Here is a 21,874-nt window from a genome sequence, read left to right as displayed (position 1 = left end):
TTTAAATTGGTATAATAGTGTGTCATGTTCATAAGACTTAACTGTGGTGCTTAAATGGCAAAATCAAATGTGTCTTCATACCGACTATGAATGAATTCATTTAGCAGAGTTATGAGCAATAATAATAACAGCAAGTCAAACAAACTTAGATTTTTGCAGACATTGAGTTCACTACTTAAGGCAAGCCCTAACCAACAGGGAGGCGAAAGATCCACACATACGACGGGACATACTAACTCATAAGTTGAAAATAAACTAACAACGCAACTACTAAAAAGTAAATGACCAACAGACAATTATTAGCACATGAAAGATTGATTATCAAGAACCCTATCAAAATCTTGGGTGATCTTTTTCTTTTTTAGCCATGGCGTTGTCAGTTTGTTTTCGACTTATACCGGCAATAACTTGTGTATATTATGCACATAAGATTCAGTGTTGCAATCATAAGATTCAGTGTTGCAATATGTTTTTTTCCCTCAATGCTCTTCAACCTCGTACTTTTATTTGGCCTTTTTAACTTTTTTGGATTTGAGCGTCACTGATGAGCTTTTTGTCATGTTTGTAGACGAAACGCGCGTCTAGTGTCTGGCGTAAATTTATACAAAATGTAATCCTCGTATCTATGATGAGTTTATTTAAATCTTAATCATAAAACGGTCAGTTTCAAATCAATTGATTTTAATTTCAAGATTCATAACTTTATTTAATTAACGCTTAAAGTGCAAAATAACTGCATTATTTTTTATCGACAGGATCGCGTTTAAGAATGGCACAACGTCAAGATCATCTGTTAGTAGCAGCTATCGACTTTGGAACAACTTACTCTGGATATGCATTTTCCACGAAAGATGCATTCAAGACGGATCCTCTAAAAATTTACGCTAACCAAGCTTGGAATGCTGGTGGGAGACAATTGCTGTCGCTCAAAACACCTACATGTATCCTGTTAAATCCAGACAAACAGTTTGATTCTTTTGGTTACGAAGCCGAAAATAAATACGCAGATTTAGTGATGGAAGAAGAACATGAAGATTACTACTATTTTCACAGATTCAAGATGAGTCTACATAATAACAAGGTAAAAACCTAGAGGCATCTATGATCCCTTGCCACCACCTCGAGTTCCAATTGTTAAATGAGTAAATTTATACGAAACGAAATTAAAGCCATTTCTTTCAAGTAGAAATAGAATACAACAATAAGGATGCAGTTTTAAAAAGATGGTATTTTGTAACACCGTACTGAAATTTTTGTCAACAGCAATGTGGTGTACTCATACAAAATTTATTAATAATTTAAATTGAGCCATGTTATATTGAAATTGAAGAAGGTTTATCAGCTGATAATGATTTTTCTTATCACTTTAATTTCTGTAAATTTCATATTCCAATTTTACACATTTTGAAAAGAAATATTACGTACAATTGTTTCCCTAACGAAATTATATTTAGTTTTGCATTAATTCCCAGATTATTGCTAGGGAATTTAATTTTGTGTGATTCGTCATTGATAAAATGGAATTTAATCATATTATCCATATAATTTACATCGTTTTAAGCTGTATTAGGAACTTGTTTTCAAGCTAAGTACACACAAACACATAACACGTCCATTTTTTTAAAATCTACAATATGTCTACTTCGGAAAGAAAGTGTTAAGGTCAAGGCTGTTTTTGTGTAGGAACCAATTTGTTACTCAGTTAGTTTTAAAAATCGTCCAAAATTGACCTTTTGTGACCTACAACCTGATGACGTTTTGCGGTATCTCTTTTCATAGAAAATAACTTTAAATTATGTAAACCGTATGAACGGAGTCTTCGATATACTATACTTATACATCATTAAAACGGAAGTAATATTTAAAAAGAGGGAGGTAAACGCATTATTTATTTCGGTTTTCATTAATAGTTCAACAAATCAAATTTGGATGCACAAGTTTACTTACATTTGTGTCATAGCCCAATTACTGTCACTAGATCTTACCTTACTGTCTGTAAAACATGAAACATTATTTAAAATTACCATCAATTTTATATGAGGCAGGCATTACCTGTGAATAGGGACGAAGTTTGTTTAAATTATTTTATTTTTGTAATTTAAATATTTGTTAAAAAAAAGATACGGAAATACCGTAACGTTTCCGATTTTGGTTCTGTTGTTAGGGATTTTACTTGTGACGTTATTTAAGTTATGACGTCATGTTCAATGTAAACAAAGAAACGCAATGCATCAGGTAGGCTTAACGTTTATTCATACCAAAGACAAAGAATGATTAAAAATGAAATATTGGTATTGTGTTCCTTGAGTTCCTATATTTTACTAGACTAATCAAAGTCTCACGACAACAAGACCGGAAACAGGAAATAAAGTTATGTGTTCTGCGCAGATCCGGAAATTAAAAAACGCGACAAAAAAAATTGAACGATTTTGAGTTCATTAGTACAATGAAAAATTCGGGAAATTTTCCCTTTTTTTTTTTTTTTTTATTGAATTTTCAACTGTAATAGGGGACTTCGTCCCCATATTAATTGAATAATATTCAAATTTATATTGACTTACTTGTATTATTTTTTAACTTATCTTAACTCACAATTTTAAGTAGGATGATATTTTTCATCAATACATCACATGTACAATTGTACTTCTTTTTCTCGAATTAGGTATAAGAAGATTTAAAATTAAATTAAACAAATTACTTCCCCAATTCGGAATTTTCAAACCTATGTTGTAGAGATTATTCGCCTCCATCTTGGTAATAATTCCTGTTGCCATGTGGGGAGACCATTCAACAGGGTAACATACACATCTTATTTTATTCCCTATTTTCTTTAGATTTCAGAGATACAGCTTTTTAAAAAAAGAAACCGAATGAAACCTCGACTCCAAGTGTTATCGTGTGAATGAAATGTTCCCTTTATCTTCTTTAATGTATTTTTTCAACTTGAAAATCTTATTTTCCTATTCTTAGAACGTGAAAGAAGACATGATGCTCGAAGATATAACTGGTAAAGCGGTCAAGGCCATAGATGTGTTCGCCTTGTCAATCGAAGCATTGAAAAATCATTTGATAGCGGCACTGGAGACTCAAGGTACGGGGGTTAAACCGTCTGAAATACGTTGGGTTCTTACAGTTCCAGCAATATGGACAGACAATGCCAAGCAATTCATGAGGAAAAGTGCAGAGATGGTAAGAAAACGTTTTTCACAAGTTGCACCTTTTATTCCTTAAAGTATTTAATTTTTGGTATACATTCGACAGTCATACGATGCAGTTTTAATCCCATTCAAATATTAGGGGAAAGTTGCACACTAGTCTGAATTTTGAACTATATAAATATTTAGAGATCATGAATATCATGTTGTGTTATTGCTTTTGAGACCACCACATTCACTATCAAACCAAACAAAATGAAGTGGACGTCAGCAGCGGTTGATCACAAATAGCCTTCAATAACTAACAATTCCAATATACTGTAAAGTAAACTATATCATGTTATGGCATGACAAAATGTGAATCAATCAACGAAAACAAATATGGCACCTGATTTGTCACAGGCACATGCATACTGTGTGTAGCATGTTTGAAAGCAGTGATCAACCTCCATAGTCTTGGACAGTGCTGAAAAAGTACACTATGAACATACGTAATAATTTCCTCGAAAAGGATTGAATCATTAGATAAAAACGAAACACAAACCAAACAAAACAAAATAAACAAAGTGCAGATCTAAGAATACTCAGTAACTAAAATAATTTTAAACCATTTTTAAAGATATTCAATTTTAAATTGAGTATCTTTAAGAAAGGATAATTCGTTGATAAAATTCACAGGCTGGCATCCCGAAGAATTGTCTTTTGATATCTTTGGAACCTGAAGCTGCATCAATCTATTGCCAATATTTACCTACAGAAAAATTAAGTGGTATCGAGTCTGGATTCACAATGTCAAACGTGGGAACAAAATACATGGTTGTAGACATAGGAGGTATGTTGCGATATTCGTTTTAATATTTAAATGTGTAATATGGAAAAAGGAACAAGATATACGAATGATAGTACTGTCTGTATTTTTGTACATACAGATGTCACATTTATTGACAAAGCATATGAATGTAGTTTATATCTGAAATATACTTAAATCGCAAGAGTTCGTTGCGTGTATCATTTTAAGATAAAAAAGGGAAATGTTAAATATGAAAGTAATGACAATGCCGGTTTGTACAGATTGTGATTATCTTGCATCAACCATTAACAAAACAAACATTATTACATTTATACTTATAATGTAGTTGCTACTTCGAAGGACAGTTGGCGTTAATTTCGCAAGATATCTAGTCAGAACAGAGAAGTAAAAGATTTCGTTTTATATTATACATTGTTAAAAAGAACTAATGAACCACTCGCAATCATTTATTTATGTATATTCGTTTTTGTTGGGCGAGGTGAAGTGGGTTATAGTTAAAGAAAAAGAGGGATCGATGCAGTTTCAAGTATATTTAAGTCTCTTATGTTAAATAATGATAATGCAGAACTTCTAATTTACTCGAAATAACCAACCTATCTCTGAACCTATCCGAGAATATTACAATTTCGCTTGTTGAATGCACATACTTCGTTGAACTAGATAAACAAATAATCCAATCTGCTACTAGTATTTTAAATCTTTTGGTATAATCTTTAGAAATTGAGACCAGTAACCGTTTGTGTTGTTCTCGTGATGCTCAGACTTTTATTTTCTATGTAGAGTTTCGTAGTTAGACCCTATCCATCACAACGAAAATTAAGCACATAATTTTTATATTACTATAGAAACATTAATTTTCGTGGGATTAAAATTTCGTTGTTTTGTCTTTATTCAAAATTTCATGGGGATTTCATTTCGTGGTTTCCAGTAAATCGAAGTGTTGTTTTATGGTATATGTTTGTTAAATTTTCGTGGGTTTTTTAATTTCTTGGATATATTTTGTCCACGAAATAAACGATTTAAAATCCTCCACGAGAATTTCTGCTTTTATACGGAATATTATCTAAATCCTATAGTCGAAAGAAATTATAAGGTATCAGAACCTAGATTATTTATCTAATATTAATTATATATGCAGAGAAAGGATAAATTTTCCAGAATAGCAATCTAGGCTTATTAACAAGAGCCTATACTTACAATGGTGTATGCCACAATGCACTATTACATCTTAAAGTATGATTTTTACTCGATTGAAACTATTTTTGTAAATTGATTTTATTCATCGACTGTTTCTTGTGTATATTTCGGAGTTTTGTATGACGTTTGTAATCACTGAATTTATACATTTTTGCTTATAAGCCAGCTAAAGCACACATCCAGGTGCGGAAGTTTTTCGCTGCATTGAAGACCCATTGGTTGCCGTCGGCTTTTGTTTGCTCATCGGTTGTGTTGTTGTCACATTCCCCATTTCCATTCTCTTTTTAAATTCAGTAAGCGAATGTAGTAATTGTTTGGCATCAACCTGACATTTATACGAAAAAAAAAGTATCTTTTTATCTAATACAAGCGTCTTGATGAGGTTTGTTGGGCTATTGTTTTTTTTTATATTTATTTTATCCAGGTGGGACAGCAGACATAACTATTCACGAAAAACTTGTTGGCGACAATTTGAAAGAAATATGCCGAGCCTCCGGTGGTGACTGTGGTGGAACATCCGTTGATACAGCCTTCATACAGATGCTTGTAAAAATATTTGGTGCTCCCCTTATAAATTCGATGAAACAAGAAGAACCTGCAGCTTATCTAGATCTTCTTAGAGAGTTTGAAACAGTAAAAAGAACAGTAACATCTTCTAAATCTGGAAAAATAAACATGGCTATACCTTATGCTACCCTTGATTCGCTGTGCAGCAAACATCTAAAGAAAGATTTACTTAGTTCCTTATCATCGTCTCCCTATGCACAGTCCATTATAATGCGAAGAGACAAAATGAGAATAGAGGCTGATTTATTCAAATCTGTCTTTGAAAAAACCATACAAAGTTTAATACAACTGGTCAAAGATGCACTTGAACAAGAAAAAGCGCGATCTGTCGACCAAGTTCTCCTTGTAGGGGGTTTTTCTGAATGCTCGCTCATTCAAGAGGCCATTAAGAAAACATTTAATACATGCAGAGTGGTCGTTCCCAAAGAATGTGGATTGGCTGTCCTGCAAGGTGCAGTTTTGTTCGGACATAAGCCAAGTTTCATTGCCTCTCGAATAAGCAGGTTTACTTATGGTATTGGAGTTAGTCACCTTTTTGATGCAGATTTACATGATGAAAAATATAAAACAATAATAAATGGCGAAGAAAGATGCCAGGACCTATTTGATGTAATAATGGAGAAAGATGCACACGTCCCAGCCGGAACAGTCGTGAAAAAGAGTTATATCTCGAATATTAACCATAACAGTATTACGTTTAGGATATTTGTTTCTGAAAACAGTTGTCCAATGTACGTTCTGGAAGATGGATGTACCAAATTGGGCAGCGTAAGTGTAAAAATAACTAACTCATCTATCGAACACAAGTGTGATGTTGAACTAGTATTCGGAAATACTGAACTGAGTATAGTTGCAAAAGAAACGGATTCCAGTTGTGTGTTTGAAGCAAACTTTGATCTTATTTGAAAACTGTCATGACGCTGACTTCATTGTATTTTAGTTATGAGACATCCTACATTTTAATTAAAAATCATGAATATATTACAAAATGTGTTGTTTTAACCGATTTAACTCTTACTTATAATTGTTTGTTTCGTAATAATTAAAAGGTATTAAACTAAATAAGTTGATTCAAGCACAAATGATAAATAAACAACGTCATTATTATATAAACTACAGTAAGATTGATGGACCTGCACAAACATTGATATTTTTAGGAGTTTTGATTGACACAGGTAAAATGACACTTTCTTTGCCATATTGAAAATTAGCAGATTTTCATGGTTTATTGCAAACGTTTCAAAATAAACGTCGAGCTACAAAAAGACAACTTGAGTCGCTTATTGGTAGTTTAAACTGGGCGTCTCAAGTCATACAGGGGAGTCGCTCTTTCATGCGTAGGATTATTGATCTGAAGAATACACTCAAGAACCATTCCGACAAAACTTTACTGAACTCTGATCTTTCTGCAGACCTAGATTGGTGGCTTAAGTTCATAAAAACTTTTAATGGAAGGACCTGTAATTTAGACAATAAGCCAATTTCATCCCTTCAGTGCGACGCTTGCTCTGAAGGTGGGGGAGGCACTTTTTTTAGGTGATTTTATCTACATAAACTGGACACTTGATATACCGGATGTGGCCCCTCTGCACATAAATTTAAAAGAAACAATCATTATTAGGTCTTTCCACCTTTCCGTGGAAAGACCTATTGAATTTGTTCTGATTATTATTAGGTCTTTCAACCTTTCAGGTGAAAGACCTATTGTATTTGTTCTGATTATTAGGTCTTTCCACCTTTCCTGGTGGAAAGACCTATTGAATTTGTTCTGATTATTTTTTTTTTCTTCCGCCTAATTTTTTTCTTGCGGTGTAAAAAAGTTTCAAAAGATGTCGCTTAGTTTTTTTGTATATGATATCATACAGTCTATACGCTTTTGAAACTGACCCTGTTTAACCGAACACTTTTCTTTGTAAGAGTTATCTCCCCAAACACTGTTTTACTTGTTATCAGATTTCCTCCGCAACCGTAAAAGAAAGCGACAAATTTATTTTTCCAAATTGCTCATTATATCCTCAGGATGTTACCTTTTATTTTGACCGAAGCTTTACGAAGACCCCATATGAGAGTAATTTTCCCTTTTGTATTGAAATAAGTGAAATAAATTTGTTACTGGAAAACCATAAATGATAGAGGCCTAGGGTCTTTTGATTTGAGGCATTTGGTAAAAAAGTATGAAAATGAGGTCAAGGTCAAAGGTCAAGGTCATGTTCAAATTTTTGATTTTGGCTTGTTATCGCTTCTTTTCAGAAATCATATAAGATATCGACAAAATATTTTAACACAATTGTTAGTCGCGACATGTAGTAACACATAAATTTGAGTCGAAAGGGTACGTAAACATTTAATGCGAGTTTTCCCCCCTTTTATATCTAATATCAGTCGTATGGTAATATAACTGATTAACAATATAAAGTAAAGACCTAAAGTCATTTGATTTAAGGTCCTTGGTTTATGACCTTGAAATTGAGCTCAAGGTCATATGTTAATTTAACGTTCTAGATTTTGACCTTTGCTTTTACCTCATATGTATTCATGTTAAAGCTATTAGACTTTTTGCATTAGGTTGCAAGCACTATGACGTTGAAAAAGTTAACCGGAAGTGACATTTTGTAAACCGGAAGTAGCTAATTTTTGTAATAAATTATTGTTAATGTATGTAAAACCATATATTTTTGGAATCAGCGTCAAGTAAACTATAAGACAGTACCGGAAGTAACATATTTTGAACCGGAAGTAGACAATTGTCTCCCTTATTTATATCTTTTTGTATACAAACCATATATTTTTGGAATAAGCGTTCAATAAGCTGACCAAGGATGACTGGGGTATAGAAATATGGTCACTTGGTCTTCTCCCGAACGGCAGTAAAACGCTTGCTGAAGTGGGGCGTCCGTTTGGCTGTGCGGGATGTATCAAGTTCGCAGTCACGTCCGTCAGAAGGGGACGTTAAATCCGATGCCTCGTGTGAAGAGAGTGCCACGCTCTTTGCACGTTAAGAACCCTTGCAACAACTCTTTGAGGGGTCTGTAGGTGGCCTGTTGCAAGGCAAAATTTCTGTCCCTATCCAATATACCCTCATTTTCCAGTGGCAGTCCAAATTTCCCCGACCATCATCCTAGATGGCCTCTATTACAACAACCTACCTATTGTATTTATTGTTAACTTGTTCTTGTCCTGAATATGCATAAAATATTTGCCACTGGACGTTAAGCAACCAACAATCAATCAATCAATCAATAAGCTATCATTTGACGCTAAAATTGACATTTAAAACCAAATTTTAATATTTTCATATAAAAAAAGGTCTTAACTGGTGGAAAGACCATCAATGGTTCTCTGAACAATTAATTGGTTTTTAATTATTATTATTATTATTAGGTCTTTCCACGTTTCCGTGGAAAGACCTATAGGTTTTGTTCTGATTATTATTATTAGGTCTTTCCACTTTTCCGTGGAAAGACCTATTGTATTTGTTCTGATTATTAGGTCTTTCCACCTTTCCGTGGAAAGACCTATTGAATTTGTTCTGATTATTAAGTCTTTCCACTTTTCTGTGGAAAGACTTATTGTTTTTGTTCTGATTATTAGGTCTTTCCACCTTTCCGTGGAAAGACCTATTGGATTTCTTCTGATTATTATTATTATTTTTTTTTTTATTCTTCCGCCTAATTCTTTTCTTGCGTAGTATTGATGTTTCAAAAGATGTCGCTTAGATATTTGGAATATGATATCGTAAAGCGTATGCACTTTTAAAACTAACCACTGCGTAACCAAATACTTTACGTTGTAAGAGTTATCTCCCCAAACACTGTTTTTCTTGTGGCCACTACTCCTTCGCAACCATAAAAGATTACGGCAAATTTATTTTACCAAATTGCTCGTTACATCCTCAGGATGTTCTGTTATATTTTGACCGAAGCCGTATAGAGACTCCATATGAGAGTTAGTTCCCCTTTTGTATTTGAAATTTTGAAATGTATTTTAAACTGGAAAACCATAAGTGATAGAGACCTAGGGTCTTTTGTTTTGAGATCATTGGTCCAATAAAATGAAAATTAGGTAAAGGTCAAAGGTCAAGGTCATATTCTAAATTTTGATTTTGGCCTATTTTCACTAATTTTCATTAACCTTTTAAGATACCGACAAATTATTTTTACTAAATTGTTAGTTGCGACATGTCGTAACTTATATATTTTGGTTAAAAGGGTGTGTAGACATAAAATGGGAGTTTTTGCCCCTCCTATATTAAGAATTAAACGTAAAGTGATATAACTCATTAACTATACATATTACAGACCTAGGGTCTTTTTATTTGGGGTCCCTGGTTTATGACCTTGAAATATAGGTCAAGGTCATCAGTAAATTTGACGTTCTAGATTTTGACCTTTGCTCAAAATTCATATTTATACATCATTAAGCCATAGGAACTGACATTTTCAACTGAATTTTAATATTTTCATATCAAAATAGATCCTTATTGGTGGAAAGACCTTCAATTGTTATCTGAACAATTGGTTTTTAATTATTATTATTATTATTATTATTTTTTTTTTTTTTCTTCCGCCTAATTTTTTTCTTGCGTAGTATTGTTGTTTAATAAGTTGTCGCTTAGATATTTGGAATATGATATCGTATAGTTTATACGCTTAAAAAATTTACAACTGCGTTACAAAATACTTTACGTTGTAAGAGTTATCTCCCCAATCACTGTTTTTCTTGTGGCCACTACTCCTTAGCAACCGTAAAAGATTACGACAAAATTATTTTACCAAATTGCTCGTTACATCTTCAGGATTAGGATTTTAATTTTGACCGAAGCTATCCAGAGACTCCATATGAGAGTTATTCCCCCTTATGTATTTGATATAGGTGATATGCGTTTCTAACTGGTAAACCATAAGTGATAGAGACCTAGGGTCTCTTGATTTGAGATCCTTGGTCCAAAAAAATGAAAATAAGGTCAAGGTCAAAGGTCAAGGTCATATTCTAAAATTTGATTTTGGCTTATTTTCACTTATTTTCAAATACCGTATGACATATCGACAAACATTTTTTCCTAAATTGTTAGTTGCGACATGTCCTTACTTGTATATTTTGGTTGAAAGGGTGCGCATACAATAAATGGGAGTTTTTGTCCATCTTACATTTAGAATTACGCGTAAAGTGGTATTACTCATTAACCAAACATATTAAAGACCTTGGGTCTTATGATTTAAGCTCCTTGGTTTGTGACCTTGAAATTGAGGTCAAGGTCATAGGTTAAAAGGACGTTCTAGATTTTGACCTTTGCTTTAAATTCATATAAATACATCATAAAGCCATAGGAACTAACATTTTAAACTGATTTTTCATATTTCAATATCAAAATAGCTCTTTACTAGTGGAAAGACCTTCAATTGTTCTCTGAACAATTGGTTTTTAATTTTTTTTTTTTTTCTTCCGCCTAAATTTTTTTCTTGCGTAGTATTGATGTTTCAAAAGATGTCGCTTAGATATTTGGAATATGATGTCGTATAGTTTATACGCTTTGAAAATTTACAACTGCGTAACAAAATACTTTACGTTGTAAGAGTTATCTCCCCAAACAATGTTTTTCTTGTGGCCACTACTCCTTCGCAACCGTAAAAGATTACGACAAATTTATTTTACCAAATTGCTCGTTACATCTTCAGGATTAGGCAATTCATTTGGACCGAAGCTTTCCAGGGACTCCATATGAGAGTTATTTCCCCTTATGTATTTGATATAAGTGATTTACATTTCTAACGGGTAAACCATAAGTTATAGAGACCTAGGGTCTTTTGATTTGAGATCCTTGGTCCAAAAAAATTAAAATTAGGTCAAGGTCAAAGGTCAAGGTCATATTTAAAATTTTTATTTTGGCTTATTTTTACTAATTTTCAAAACCTTATAAGATATCGACAAAATATTTTTACTAAATTGATAGTTGCGACATGTTGTAACTTATAAATTTTGGTTGGAAGGGTGCGTAAACAATAAATGAGAGTTTTCCCCCATCTTATATTTAAAATCATGCCTAAAGTGATATAACTCATTTACCATACATATTACAGACATAGGGTCTTTTTATTTGAGGTTCATGGTTGGTGACCTTGAAATTAAGGTCAAGGTCAAAGGTTAATAGGACGTTCTAGATTTTGACCTTTGCTTTAAATTCATATTTATACATTATAGAGTCATATGAACTGACATTTTAGATTGATTTTTAATATTTTGATAATAAAATAGATCTTAACTTGTGGAAAGACCTTCAATTGTTCTTTGAACAATTGGTTTTTAATTAGGTCTTTCCACTTTTCCGTGGAAAGACCTATTGTATTTGTTCTGATTATTATTATTTTTTTTTTTTTTTCTTCCGCCTAAATTTTTTTCTTGCGTAGTATTGATGTTTCAAAAGATGTCGCTTAGATATTTGGAATATGATGTCGTATAGTTTATACGCTTTTAAAATCTACAACTGCATAACAAAATACTTTACGTTGTAAGAGTTATCTCCCCAAACACTGTTTTTCTTGTGGCCACTACTCCTTCGCAACCGTAAAAGATTACGACAAATTTATTTTACCAAATTGCTCGTTACTTCTTCAGGATTAGGATATTCATTTGGACCGAAGCTATCTGGAGACTCCATATGAAAGTTATTTCCCCTTATGCATTTGATATAAGTGATATGTGTTTCTAACTGGTAAACCATAAGTGATAGAGACCTAGGGTCTCTTGATTTGAGATCCTTGGTCCAAAAAATGAAAATAAGGTCAAGGTCAAAGGTCAAGGTCATATTCTAAAATTTGATTTTGGCTTATTTTCACTTATTTTCAAATACTGTATGACATATTGACAAATATTTTTTCCTAAATTGTTAGTTGCGACATGTCCTTACTTGTATATTTTGGTTGAAAGGGTGCGCATACAATAAATTGGAGTTTTTGTCCATCTTACATTTAGAATTACGCGTAAAGTGGTATTACTCATTAACCAAACATATTAAAGACCTAGGGTCTTATGATTTAAGGTCCTTGATTTGTGACCTTGAAATTGAGGTCAAGGTCATAGGTTAAAAGGACGTTCTAGATTTTGACCTTTGCTTTAAATTCATATAAATACATCATAAAGCCATAGGAACTAACATTTTAAACTGATTTTTCATATTTCAATATCAAAATAGACCTTTACTTGTGGAAAGACCTTCAATTGTTCTCTGAACAATTGGTTTTTAATTATTATTATTTTTTTTTTTTTTTTCTTCCGCCTAATTTTTTTTCTTGCGTATTATTGATGTTTCAAAAGATGTCGCTTAGATATTTGGAATATGGTATCGTATAGTTTATACGCTTTAAAACTTTACAACTGTGTAACAAAATACTTTACGTTGTAAGAGTTATCTCCCCAAACACTGTTTTTCTTGTGGCCACTACTCCTTCGCAACCGTTAAAGATTACGACAAATTTATTTTACCAAATTGCTCGTTACATCTTCAGAATTAGGATATTCATTTGGACCGAAGCTTTACGGAGACTCCATATGAGAGTTATTCCCCCTTTTCCATTTAATTAAGTGATATGCATTTCTAAATGGTAAACCATAAGTGATAAAGACATAGGGTCTTTAGATTTGGGGTCCTTGGTCGAAAATAATAAAAATGAGGTCAAGGTCAAAGGTCAAGGTCATATTCTAAATTTTGATTTTGGCTTATTTTCATTTATTTTCAAATACCTTATGACATATCGACAAATAATTTTTCATAAATTGTTAGTTGCGACATGTCCTTACTTGTATATTTTGATTGAAAGGGTGCGCAGACAATAAATGGGAGTTTTTGCCCATCTTACATTTAGAATTACGCGTAAAGTGATATTACTAATAAACCAAACATATTAAAGACCTTGGGTCTTTTGATTTAAGGTCCTTGGTTTGTGAACTTGAAATTGAGGTCAAGGTCATAGGTTGATATGACGTTCTAGATTTTGACCTTTGCTTTAAATTCATATAAATACATCATAAAGCCATAGGAACTAACATTTTAAACTGATTTTTAATATTTCAATATCAAAATAGATCTTTACTAGTGGAAAGACCTACAATTGTTCTCTGAACAATTGGTTTTTAATTATTATTTTTTTTTTTTTTTTTCTTCCGCCTAAATTTTTTTCTTGCGTAGTATTGATGTTTCAAAAGATGTCGCTTAGATATTTGGAATATGATGTCGTATAGTTTATACGCTTTTAAAATTTACAACTGCGTAACAAAATACTTTACGTTGTAAGAGTTATCTTCCCAAACACTGTTTTTCTTGTGGCCACTACTCCTTCGCAACCGTAAAAGATAACGACAAATTTATTTTACCAAACTGCTCGTTACTTCTTCAGGATTAGGCAATTCATTTGGACCGAAGCTATCTGGAGACTCCATATGAGAGTTATTTCCCCTTATGCATTTGATATAAGTGATATGCGTTTCAAACTGGTAAACCATAAATGATAGAGACCTAGGGTCTCTTGACTTGAAATCCTTGGTCCAAAAAAATGAAAATAAGGTCAAGGTCAAAGGTCAAGGTCATATTCTAAAATTTGATTTTGGCTTATTTTCACTTATTTTCAAATACTGTATGACATATTGACAAATATTTTTTACTAAATTGTTAGTTGCAACATGTCCTTACTTGTATATTTTGGTTGAAAGGGTGCGCATACAATAAATTGGAGTTTTTGTCCATCTTACATTTAGAATTACGCGTAAAGTGGTATTACTCATTAACCAAACATATTAAAGACCTAGGGTCTTATGATTTAAGGTCCTTGATTTGTGACCTTGAAATTTAGGTCAAGGTCATAGGTTAAAAGGACGTTCTAGATTTTGACCTTTGCTTTAAATTCATATAAATACATCATAAAGCCATAGGAACTAACATTTTAAACTGATTTTTCATATTTCAATATCAAAATAGACCTTTACTTGTGGAAAGACCTTCAATTGTTCTCTGAACAATTGGTTTTTAATTATTATTATTATTATTATTTTTTTTTTTTTTTTTCCGCCTAATTTTTTTTCTTGCGTAGTATTGTTGTTTAATAAGTTGTCGCTTAGATATTTGGAATATGATATCGTATAGTTTATACGCTTTAAAAATTTACAACCGCTTAACAAAATACTTTACGTTGTAAGAGTTATCTCCCCGAACACTGTTTTTCTTGTGGCCACTACTCCTTCGCAACCGTAAAAGATTACGACAAATTTATTTTACCAAATTGCTCGTTACTTCTTCAGGATTAGGATATTTATTTGGACCGAAGCTTTACGGAGACTCCATATGAGAGTTATTCCCCCTTTTCCATCTAATTAAGTGATATGCATTTCTAAATGGTAAACCATAAGTGATAAACACATAGGGTCTTTAGATTTGGGGTCCTTGGTCCAAAATAATAAAAATGAGGTCAAGGTCAAAGGTCAAGGTCATATTCTAAATTTTGATTTTGGCTTATTTTCATTTATTTTCAAATACCTTATGACATATCGACAAATAATTTTTCATAAATTGTTAGTTGCGACATGTCCTTACTTGTATATTTTGATTGAAAGGGTGCGCAGACAATAAATGGGAGTTTTTGCCCATCTTACATTTAGAATTACGCGTAAAGTGATATTACTAATAAACCAAACATATTAAAGACCTTGGGTCTTTTGATTTAAGGTCCTTGGTTTGTGAACTTGAAATTGAGGTCAAGGTCATAGGTTAATATGACGTTCTAGATTTTGACCTTTGCTTTAAATTCATATAAATACATCATAAAGCCATAGGAACTAACATTTTAAACTGATTTTTAATATTTCAATATCAAAATAGATCTTTACTAGTGGAAAGACCTACAATTGTTCTCTGAACAATTGGTTTTTAATTATTATTTTTTTTTTTCTTCCGCCAAATTTTTTTCTTGCGTAGTATGGTTGTTTTATAAGTTGTCGCTTAGATTTTTGAAAGATGATATCGTATAGTTTATACGCTTCAAAAACTGACAACCGCGTAACCAAATACTTTACGTTGTAAGAGTTATCTCCCCAAACACTGTTTTTCTTGTGGCCACTACTCCTTCGCAACCGTAAAAGATTACGACAAATTTATTTTACCAAATTGCTCGTTACATCTTCAGGATTAGGCAATTTATTTGGACCGAAGCTTTCCAGAGACTCCATATGAGAGTTATTTCCCCTTATGTAAATGATATAAGTATTATGCATTTCTAACTGGTAAACCATAAGTGATAGAGACCTAGGGTCTTCAGATTTGAGGTCCTTGGTCCAAAAAAATGAAAATGAGGTCAAGGTCAAAGGTCAAGGTCATGTTCTAAATTTTGATTTTTGCTTATTTTCACTGATTTTCAAATACCGTATGACATATCGACAAACAATTTTTCATAAATTGTTAGTTGCGACATGCCCTTACTTGTATATTTTGGATGAAACGGTGCGCAGACAATCAATGGGAGTTTTTGCCCATCTTATATTTAGGTTTACCCGTAAAGTGATATTACTCTTTAACCAAACATAATAAAGACCTAGGGTCTTTTGATTTAAGATCCTTGGTTTGTGACCTTGAAATTGAGGTCAAGGTCATAGGTTAATAGGACGTTCTAGATTTTGACCTTTGCTTTAAATTGATATTAATACATCATAAAGCCATAGGAACTAACATTTTAAACTGATTTTTCATATTTCAATATCAAAATAGATCTTTACTAGTGGAAAGACCTTCAATTGTTCTCTGAACAATTGGTTTTTAATTATTATTTTTTTTTTCTTCCGCCTAATTTTTTTCTTGCGTAGTATTGTTGTTTAATAAGTTGTCGCTTAGATATTTGGAATATGATATCGTATAGTTTATACGCTTTAAAAATTTACAACTGCGTAACAAAATACTTTACATTGTAAGAGTTATCTCCCCAATCACTGTTTTTCTTGTGGCCACTACTCCTTCGCAACCGTAAAAGATTACGACAAAATTATTTTACCAAATTGCTCGTTACATCTTCAGGATTAGGATTTTAATTTTGACCGAAGCTATCCAGAGACTCCATATGAGAGTTATTCCCCCTTATGTATTTGATATAGGTGATATGCGTTTCTAACTGGTAAACCATAAGGGATAGAGACCTAGGGTCTCTTGATTTGAGATCCTTGGTCCAAAAAAATGAAAATAAGGTCAAGGTCAAAGGTCAAGGTCATATTCTAAAATTTGATTTTGGCTTATTTTCACCTTTTTTCAAATACCGTATGACATATCGACAAATATTTTTTCCTAAATTGTTAGTTGCGACATATCCTTACTTGTATATTTTGGTTGAAAGGGTGCGCATACAATAAATGGGAGTTTTTGTCCATCTTACATTTAGAATTACGCGTAAAGTGGTATTACTCATTAACCAAACATATTAAAGACCTTGGGTCTTATGATTTAAGGTCCTTGGTTTGTGACCTTGAAATTGAGGTCAAGGTCATAGGTTAAAAGGACGTTCTAGATTTTGACCTTTGCTTTAAATTCATATAAATACATCATAAAGCCATAGGAACTAACATTTTAAACTGATTTTTCATATTTCAATATCAAAATAACTCTTTACTAGTGGAAAGACCTTCAATTGTTCTCTGAACAATTGGTTTTTAATTATTAGGTCTTTCAACCTTTCGGTTGAAAGACCTATAGGTTTTGTTCTGATTATTATTATTAGGTCTTTCGACTTTTCCGTGGAAAGACCTATTGATTTTGTTCTCATTATTAGGTCTTTCCACCTTTCCGTGGAAAGACCTATTGAATTTGTTCTGATTATTATTAGGTCTTTCCACTTTTCCGTGGAAAGACCTATTGTATTTGTTCTGATTATTATTATTTTTTTTTTTTTTTTCTTCCGCCTAAATTTTTTTCTTGCGTAGTATTGATGTTTCAAAAGATGTCGCTTAGATATTTGGAATATGATGTAGTATATTTTATACGCTTTTAAAATTTACAACTGCGTAACAAAATACTTTACGTTGTAAGAGTTATCTTCCCAAACACTGTTTTTCTTGTGGCCACTACTCCTTCGCAACCGTAAAAGATAACGACAAATTTATTTTACCAAACTGCTCGTTACTTCTTCAGGATTAGGCAATTCATTTGGACCGAAGCTATCTGGAGACTCCATATGAGAGTTATTTCCCCTTATGCATTTGATATAAGTGATATGCGTTTCTAACTGGTAAACCATAAATGATAGAGACCTAGGGTCTCTTGATTTGAGATCCTTGGTCCAAAAAAATGAAAATAAGGTCAAGGTCAAAGGTCAAGGTCATATTCTAAAATTTGATTTTGGCTTATTTTCACTTATTTTCAAATACTGTATGACATATTGACAAATATTTTTTCCTAAATTGTTAGTTGCAACATGTCCTTACTTGTATATTTTGGTTGAAAGGGTGCGCATACAATAAATTGGAGTTTTTGTCCATCTTACATTTAGAATTACGCGTAAAGTGGTATTACTTATTAACCAAACATATTAAAGACCTAGGGTCTTATGATTTAAGGTCCTTGATTTGTGACCTTGAAATTTAGGTCAAGGTCATAGGTTAAAAGGACGTTCTAGATTTTGACCTTTGCTTTAAATTCATATAAATACATCATAAAGCCATAGGAACTAACATTTTAAACTGATTTTTCATATTTCAATATCAAAATAGACCTTTACTTGTGGAAAGACCTTCAATTGTTCTCTGAACAATTGGTTTTTAATTATTATTATTTTTTTTTTTTTTTTTCTTGCGCCTAATTTTTTTTCTTGCGTATTATTGATGTTTCAAAAGATGTCGCTTAGATATTTGGAATATGATATCGTATAGTTTAAACGCTTTAAAACTTTACAACTGTGTAACAAAATACTTTACGTTGTAAGAGTTATCTCCCCAAACACTGTTTTTCTTGTGGCCACTACTCCTTCGCAACAGTTAAAGATTACGACAAATTTATTTTACCAAATTGCTAGTTACATCTTCAGGATTAGGATATTCATTTGGACCGAAGCTTTACGGAGACTCCATATAAGAGTTATTCCCCCTTTTCCATTTAATTAAGTGATATGCATTTCTAAATGGTAAACCATAAGTGAAAAAGACATAGGGTCTTTAGATTTGGGGTCCTTGGTCGAAAATAATAAAAATGAGGTCAAGGTCAAAGGTCAAGGTCATATTCTAAATTTTGATTTTGGCTTATTTTCATTTATTTTCAAATACCTTATGACATATCGACAAATAATTTTTCATAAATTGTTAGTTGCGACATGTCCTTACTTGTATATTTTGATTGAAAGGGTGCGCAGACAATAAATGGGAGTTTTTGCCCATCTAACATTTAGAATTACGCGTAAAGTGATATTACTCATTAACCAAACATATTAAAGACCTAGGGTCTTCTGATTTAAGGTCCTTGCTTTGTGACCTTGAAATTGAGGTCAAGGTCATAGGTTAAAACGACGTTCTACATTTTGACCTTTGCTTTAAATTCATATAAATACATCATAAAGCCATAAGAACTAACATTTTAAACTGATTTTTCATATTTCAATATCAAAATAGATCTTTACTAGTGGAAAGACCTACAATTGTTCTCTGAACAATTGGTTTTTAATTATTATTTTTCTTCTTCCGCCTAAATTTTTTTCTTGCGTAGTTTTGTTGTTTCATAAGAAATCGCTTAGATATTTGAAATATGATATTGTATAGTTTATACGCTTTAAAAATTTACAACCGCGTAACAAAATACTTTACGTTGTAAGAGTTATCTCCCCAAACACTGTTTTTCTTGTGGCCACTACTCCTTTGCAACCGTAAAAGATTACGACAAAATTATTTTACCTAATTGCTCGTTACATCATCAGGATTAGGATATTCATTTGGACCGAAGCTTTACGGAGACTCCATATGAGAGTTATTCTCCCTTTTCCATTAAATTAAGTGATATGCATTTCTAAATGGTAAACCATAAGTGATAGAGACCTAGGGTCTTCAGATATGAGGTACTTGGACCCAAAAAATGAAAATGAGGTCAAGGTCAAAGGTCAAGGTCATATTCTAAATTTTGATTTTGGCTTATTTTCACTTATTTTCAAATACTGTATGACATTTCGACAAATAATTTTTCATAAGTTGTTAGTTGGGACATGTCCTTACTTGTATATTTTGGTTGAAAGGGTGCGCAGCCAATAAATGGGAGTTTTTGCCCATCTTACATTTAGAATTACGCGTAAAGTGATATTACTCATTAACCAAACATATTAAAGACCTAGGGTCTTTTGATTTAAGGTCCTTGGTTTGTGACCTTGAAATTGAGGTCAAGGTCAGAGGTTAATATGACGTTCTAGATTTTGACCTTTGCTTTAAATTCATATAAATACATCATAAAGCCATAGAAATTAACATTTTAAACTGATTTTTCATATTTCAATATCAAAATAGATCTTTAATAATGGAAAGACCTACAATTGTTCTCTGAACAATTGGTTTTTAATTATTTTTTTTTTTCTTCCGCCAAATTTTTTTCTTGCGAAGTATGGTTGTTTCATAAGTTGTCGCTTAGATTTTTGGAAGATGATATCGTATAGTTTATACGCTTCAAAAACTGACAACCGCGTAACCAAATACTTTACATTGTAAGAGTTATCTCCCAAAACACTGTTTTTCTTGTGGCCACTACTCCTTCCCAACCGTAAAACATAAAGACAAATTTATTTTACCAAATTGCTCGTTACATCTTCAGGTATAGGTTGGCTGTTTGGACCAAAGCTATACGGAGACTCCATATGAGAGTTATTCCCCCTTATGTATTTGGTATAAGTTATTTGCATTTCTAACTGGTAAACCATAAGTGATAGAGTCCTAGGGTCTTCGGATTTGAGGTCCTTGGTCCAAAAAAATGAAAATAGTGTCAAGGTCAAAGGTCAAGGTCATATTCTAAATTTTGATTTTGGCTTATTTTCACTTATTTTCAATTACCGTATGACATATCGACAAATCATTTTTCATAAATTGTTAGTTGCGACATGTCCTTACTTGTATATTTTGGTTGAAAGGGTGTGCATACAATAAATGGGAGTTTTTGTCCATCTTACATTTACAATTACACGTAAAGTGGTATTACTCATTAACCAAACATATTAAAGACCTAGGGTCTTTTAATTTAAGGTCCTTGGTTTGTGACCTTGAAATTGAGGTCAAGGTCAGAGGTTAATATGACGTTCTAGATTTTGACCTTTGCTTTAAATTCATATAAATACATCATAAAGCCATAGAAATTAACATTTTAAACTGATTTTTCATATTTCAATATCAAAATAGATCTTTAATAATGGAAAGACCTACAATTGTTCTCTGAACAATTGGTTTTTAATTATTTTTTTTTTTCTTCCGCCAAATTTTTTTCTTGCGTAGTATGGTTGTTTCATAAGTTGTCGCTTAGATTTTTGGAAGATGATATCGTATAGTTTATACGCTTCAAAAACTGACAACCGCGTAACCAAATACTTTACATTGTAAGAGTTATCTCCCAAAACACTGTTTTTCTTGTGGCCACTACTCCTTCCCAACCGTAAAACATAACGACAAATTTATTTTACCAAATTGCTAGTTACATCTTCAGGTATAGGTTGGCTGTTTGGACCAAAGCTATACGGAGACTCCATATGAGAGTTATTCCCCCTTATGTATTTGGTATAAGTTATTTGATTTCTAACTGGTAAACCATAAGTGATAGAGTCCTAGGGTCTTCGGATTTGAGGTCCTTGGTCCAAAAAAATGAAAATAGTGTCAAGGTCAAAGGTCAAGGTCATATTCTAAATTTTGATTTTGGCTTATTTTCACTTATTTTCAATTACCGTATGACATATCGACAAATCATTTTTCATAAATTGTTAGTTGCGACATGTCCTTACTTGTATATTTTGGTTGAAAGGGTGCGCATACAATAAATGGGAGTTTTTGTCCATCTTACATTTACAATTACACGTAAAGTGGTATTACTCATTAACCAAACATATTAAAGACCTAGGTTGTTTTGATTTAAGGTCCTTGGTTTGTGACCTTGAAATTGAGGTCAAGGTCA

At 32.3% G+C, this 21,874-nt stretch overlaps 1 protein-coding gene across 1 annotated transcript; it reads left to right on the top strand.

Annotated features, from left to right (window-relative positions):
* The first annotated feature begins 759 nt into the window (after positions 1-759).
* Positions 760-6,698, top strand: LOC143055216 (heat shock 70 kDa protein 12A-like). The gene is made up of 4 exons (XM_076228351.1): positions 760-1,081; positions 2,971-3,189; positions 3,834-3,987; positions 5,588-6,698. Exons 1-4 carry the CDS (start codon positions 770-772, stop codon positions 6,634-6,636), a joined length of 1,734 nt encoding a protein of 577 aa, XP_076084466.1. The 5' UTR covers positions 760-769; the 3' UTR covers positions 6,637-6,698.
* Positions 6,699-21,874: the final 15,176 nt, after the last annotated feature.

This window comes from Mytilus galloprovincialis, chromosome 12, assembly GCF_965363235.1.
Source record: "Mytilus galloprovincialis chromosome 12, xbMytGall1.hap1.1, whole genome shotgun sequence".
Taxonomy (NCBI): Eukaryota; Metazoa; Mollusca; class Bivalvia; order Mytilida; family Mytilidae; genus Mytilus; species Mytilus galloprovincialis.
Note: the sequence above shows the minus strand (reverse complement) of the source record. Positions and strands in the feature narration are given on the sequence as shown.

What these genes read in the sequence shown, in the direction of transcription:
- LOC143055216 (XM_076228351.1), top strand. Translation starts at nt 770, where the DNA reads ATGGCACAACGTCAAGATCATCTGTTAGTAGCAGCTATCGACTTTGGA. An exon ending in TGAGTCTACATAATAACAAG is followed by an intron (nt 1,082 to 2,970) that starts GTAAAAACCTAG and finishes TCCTATTCTTAG; the next exon opens with AACGTGAAAGAAGACATGAT. An exon ending in TGAGGAAAAGTGCAGAGATG is followed by an intron (nt 3,190 to 3,833) that starts GTAAGAAAACGT and finishes TAAAATTCACAG; the next exon opens with GCTGGCATCCCGAAGAATTG.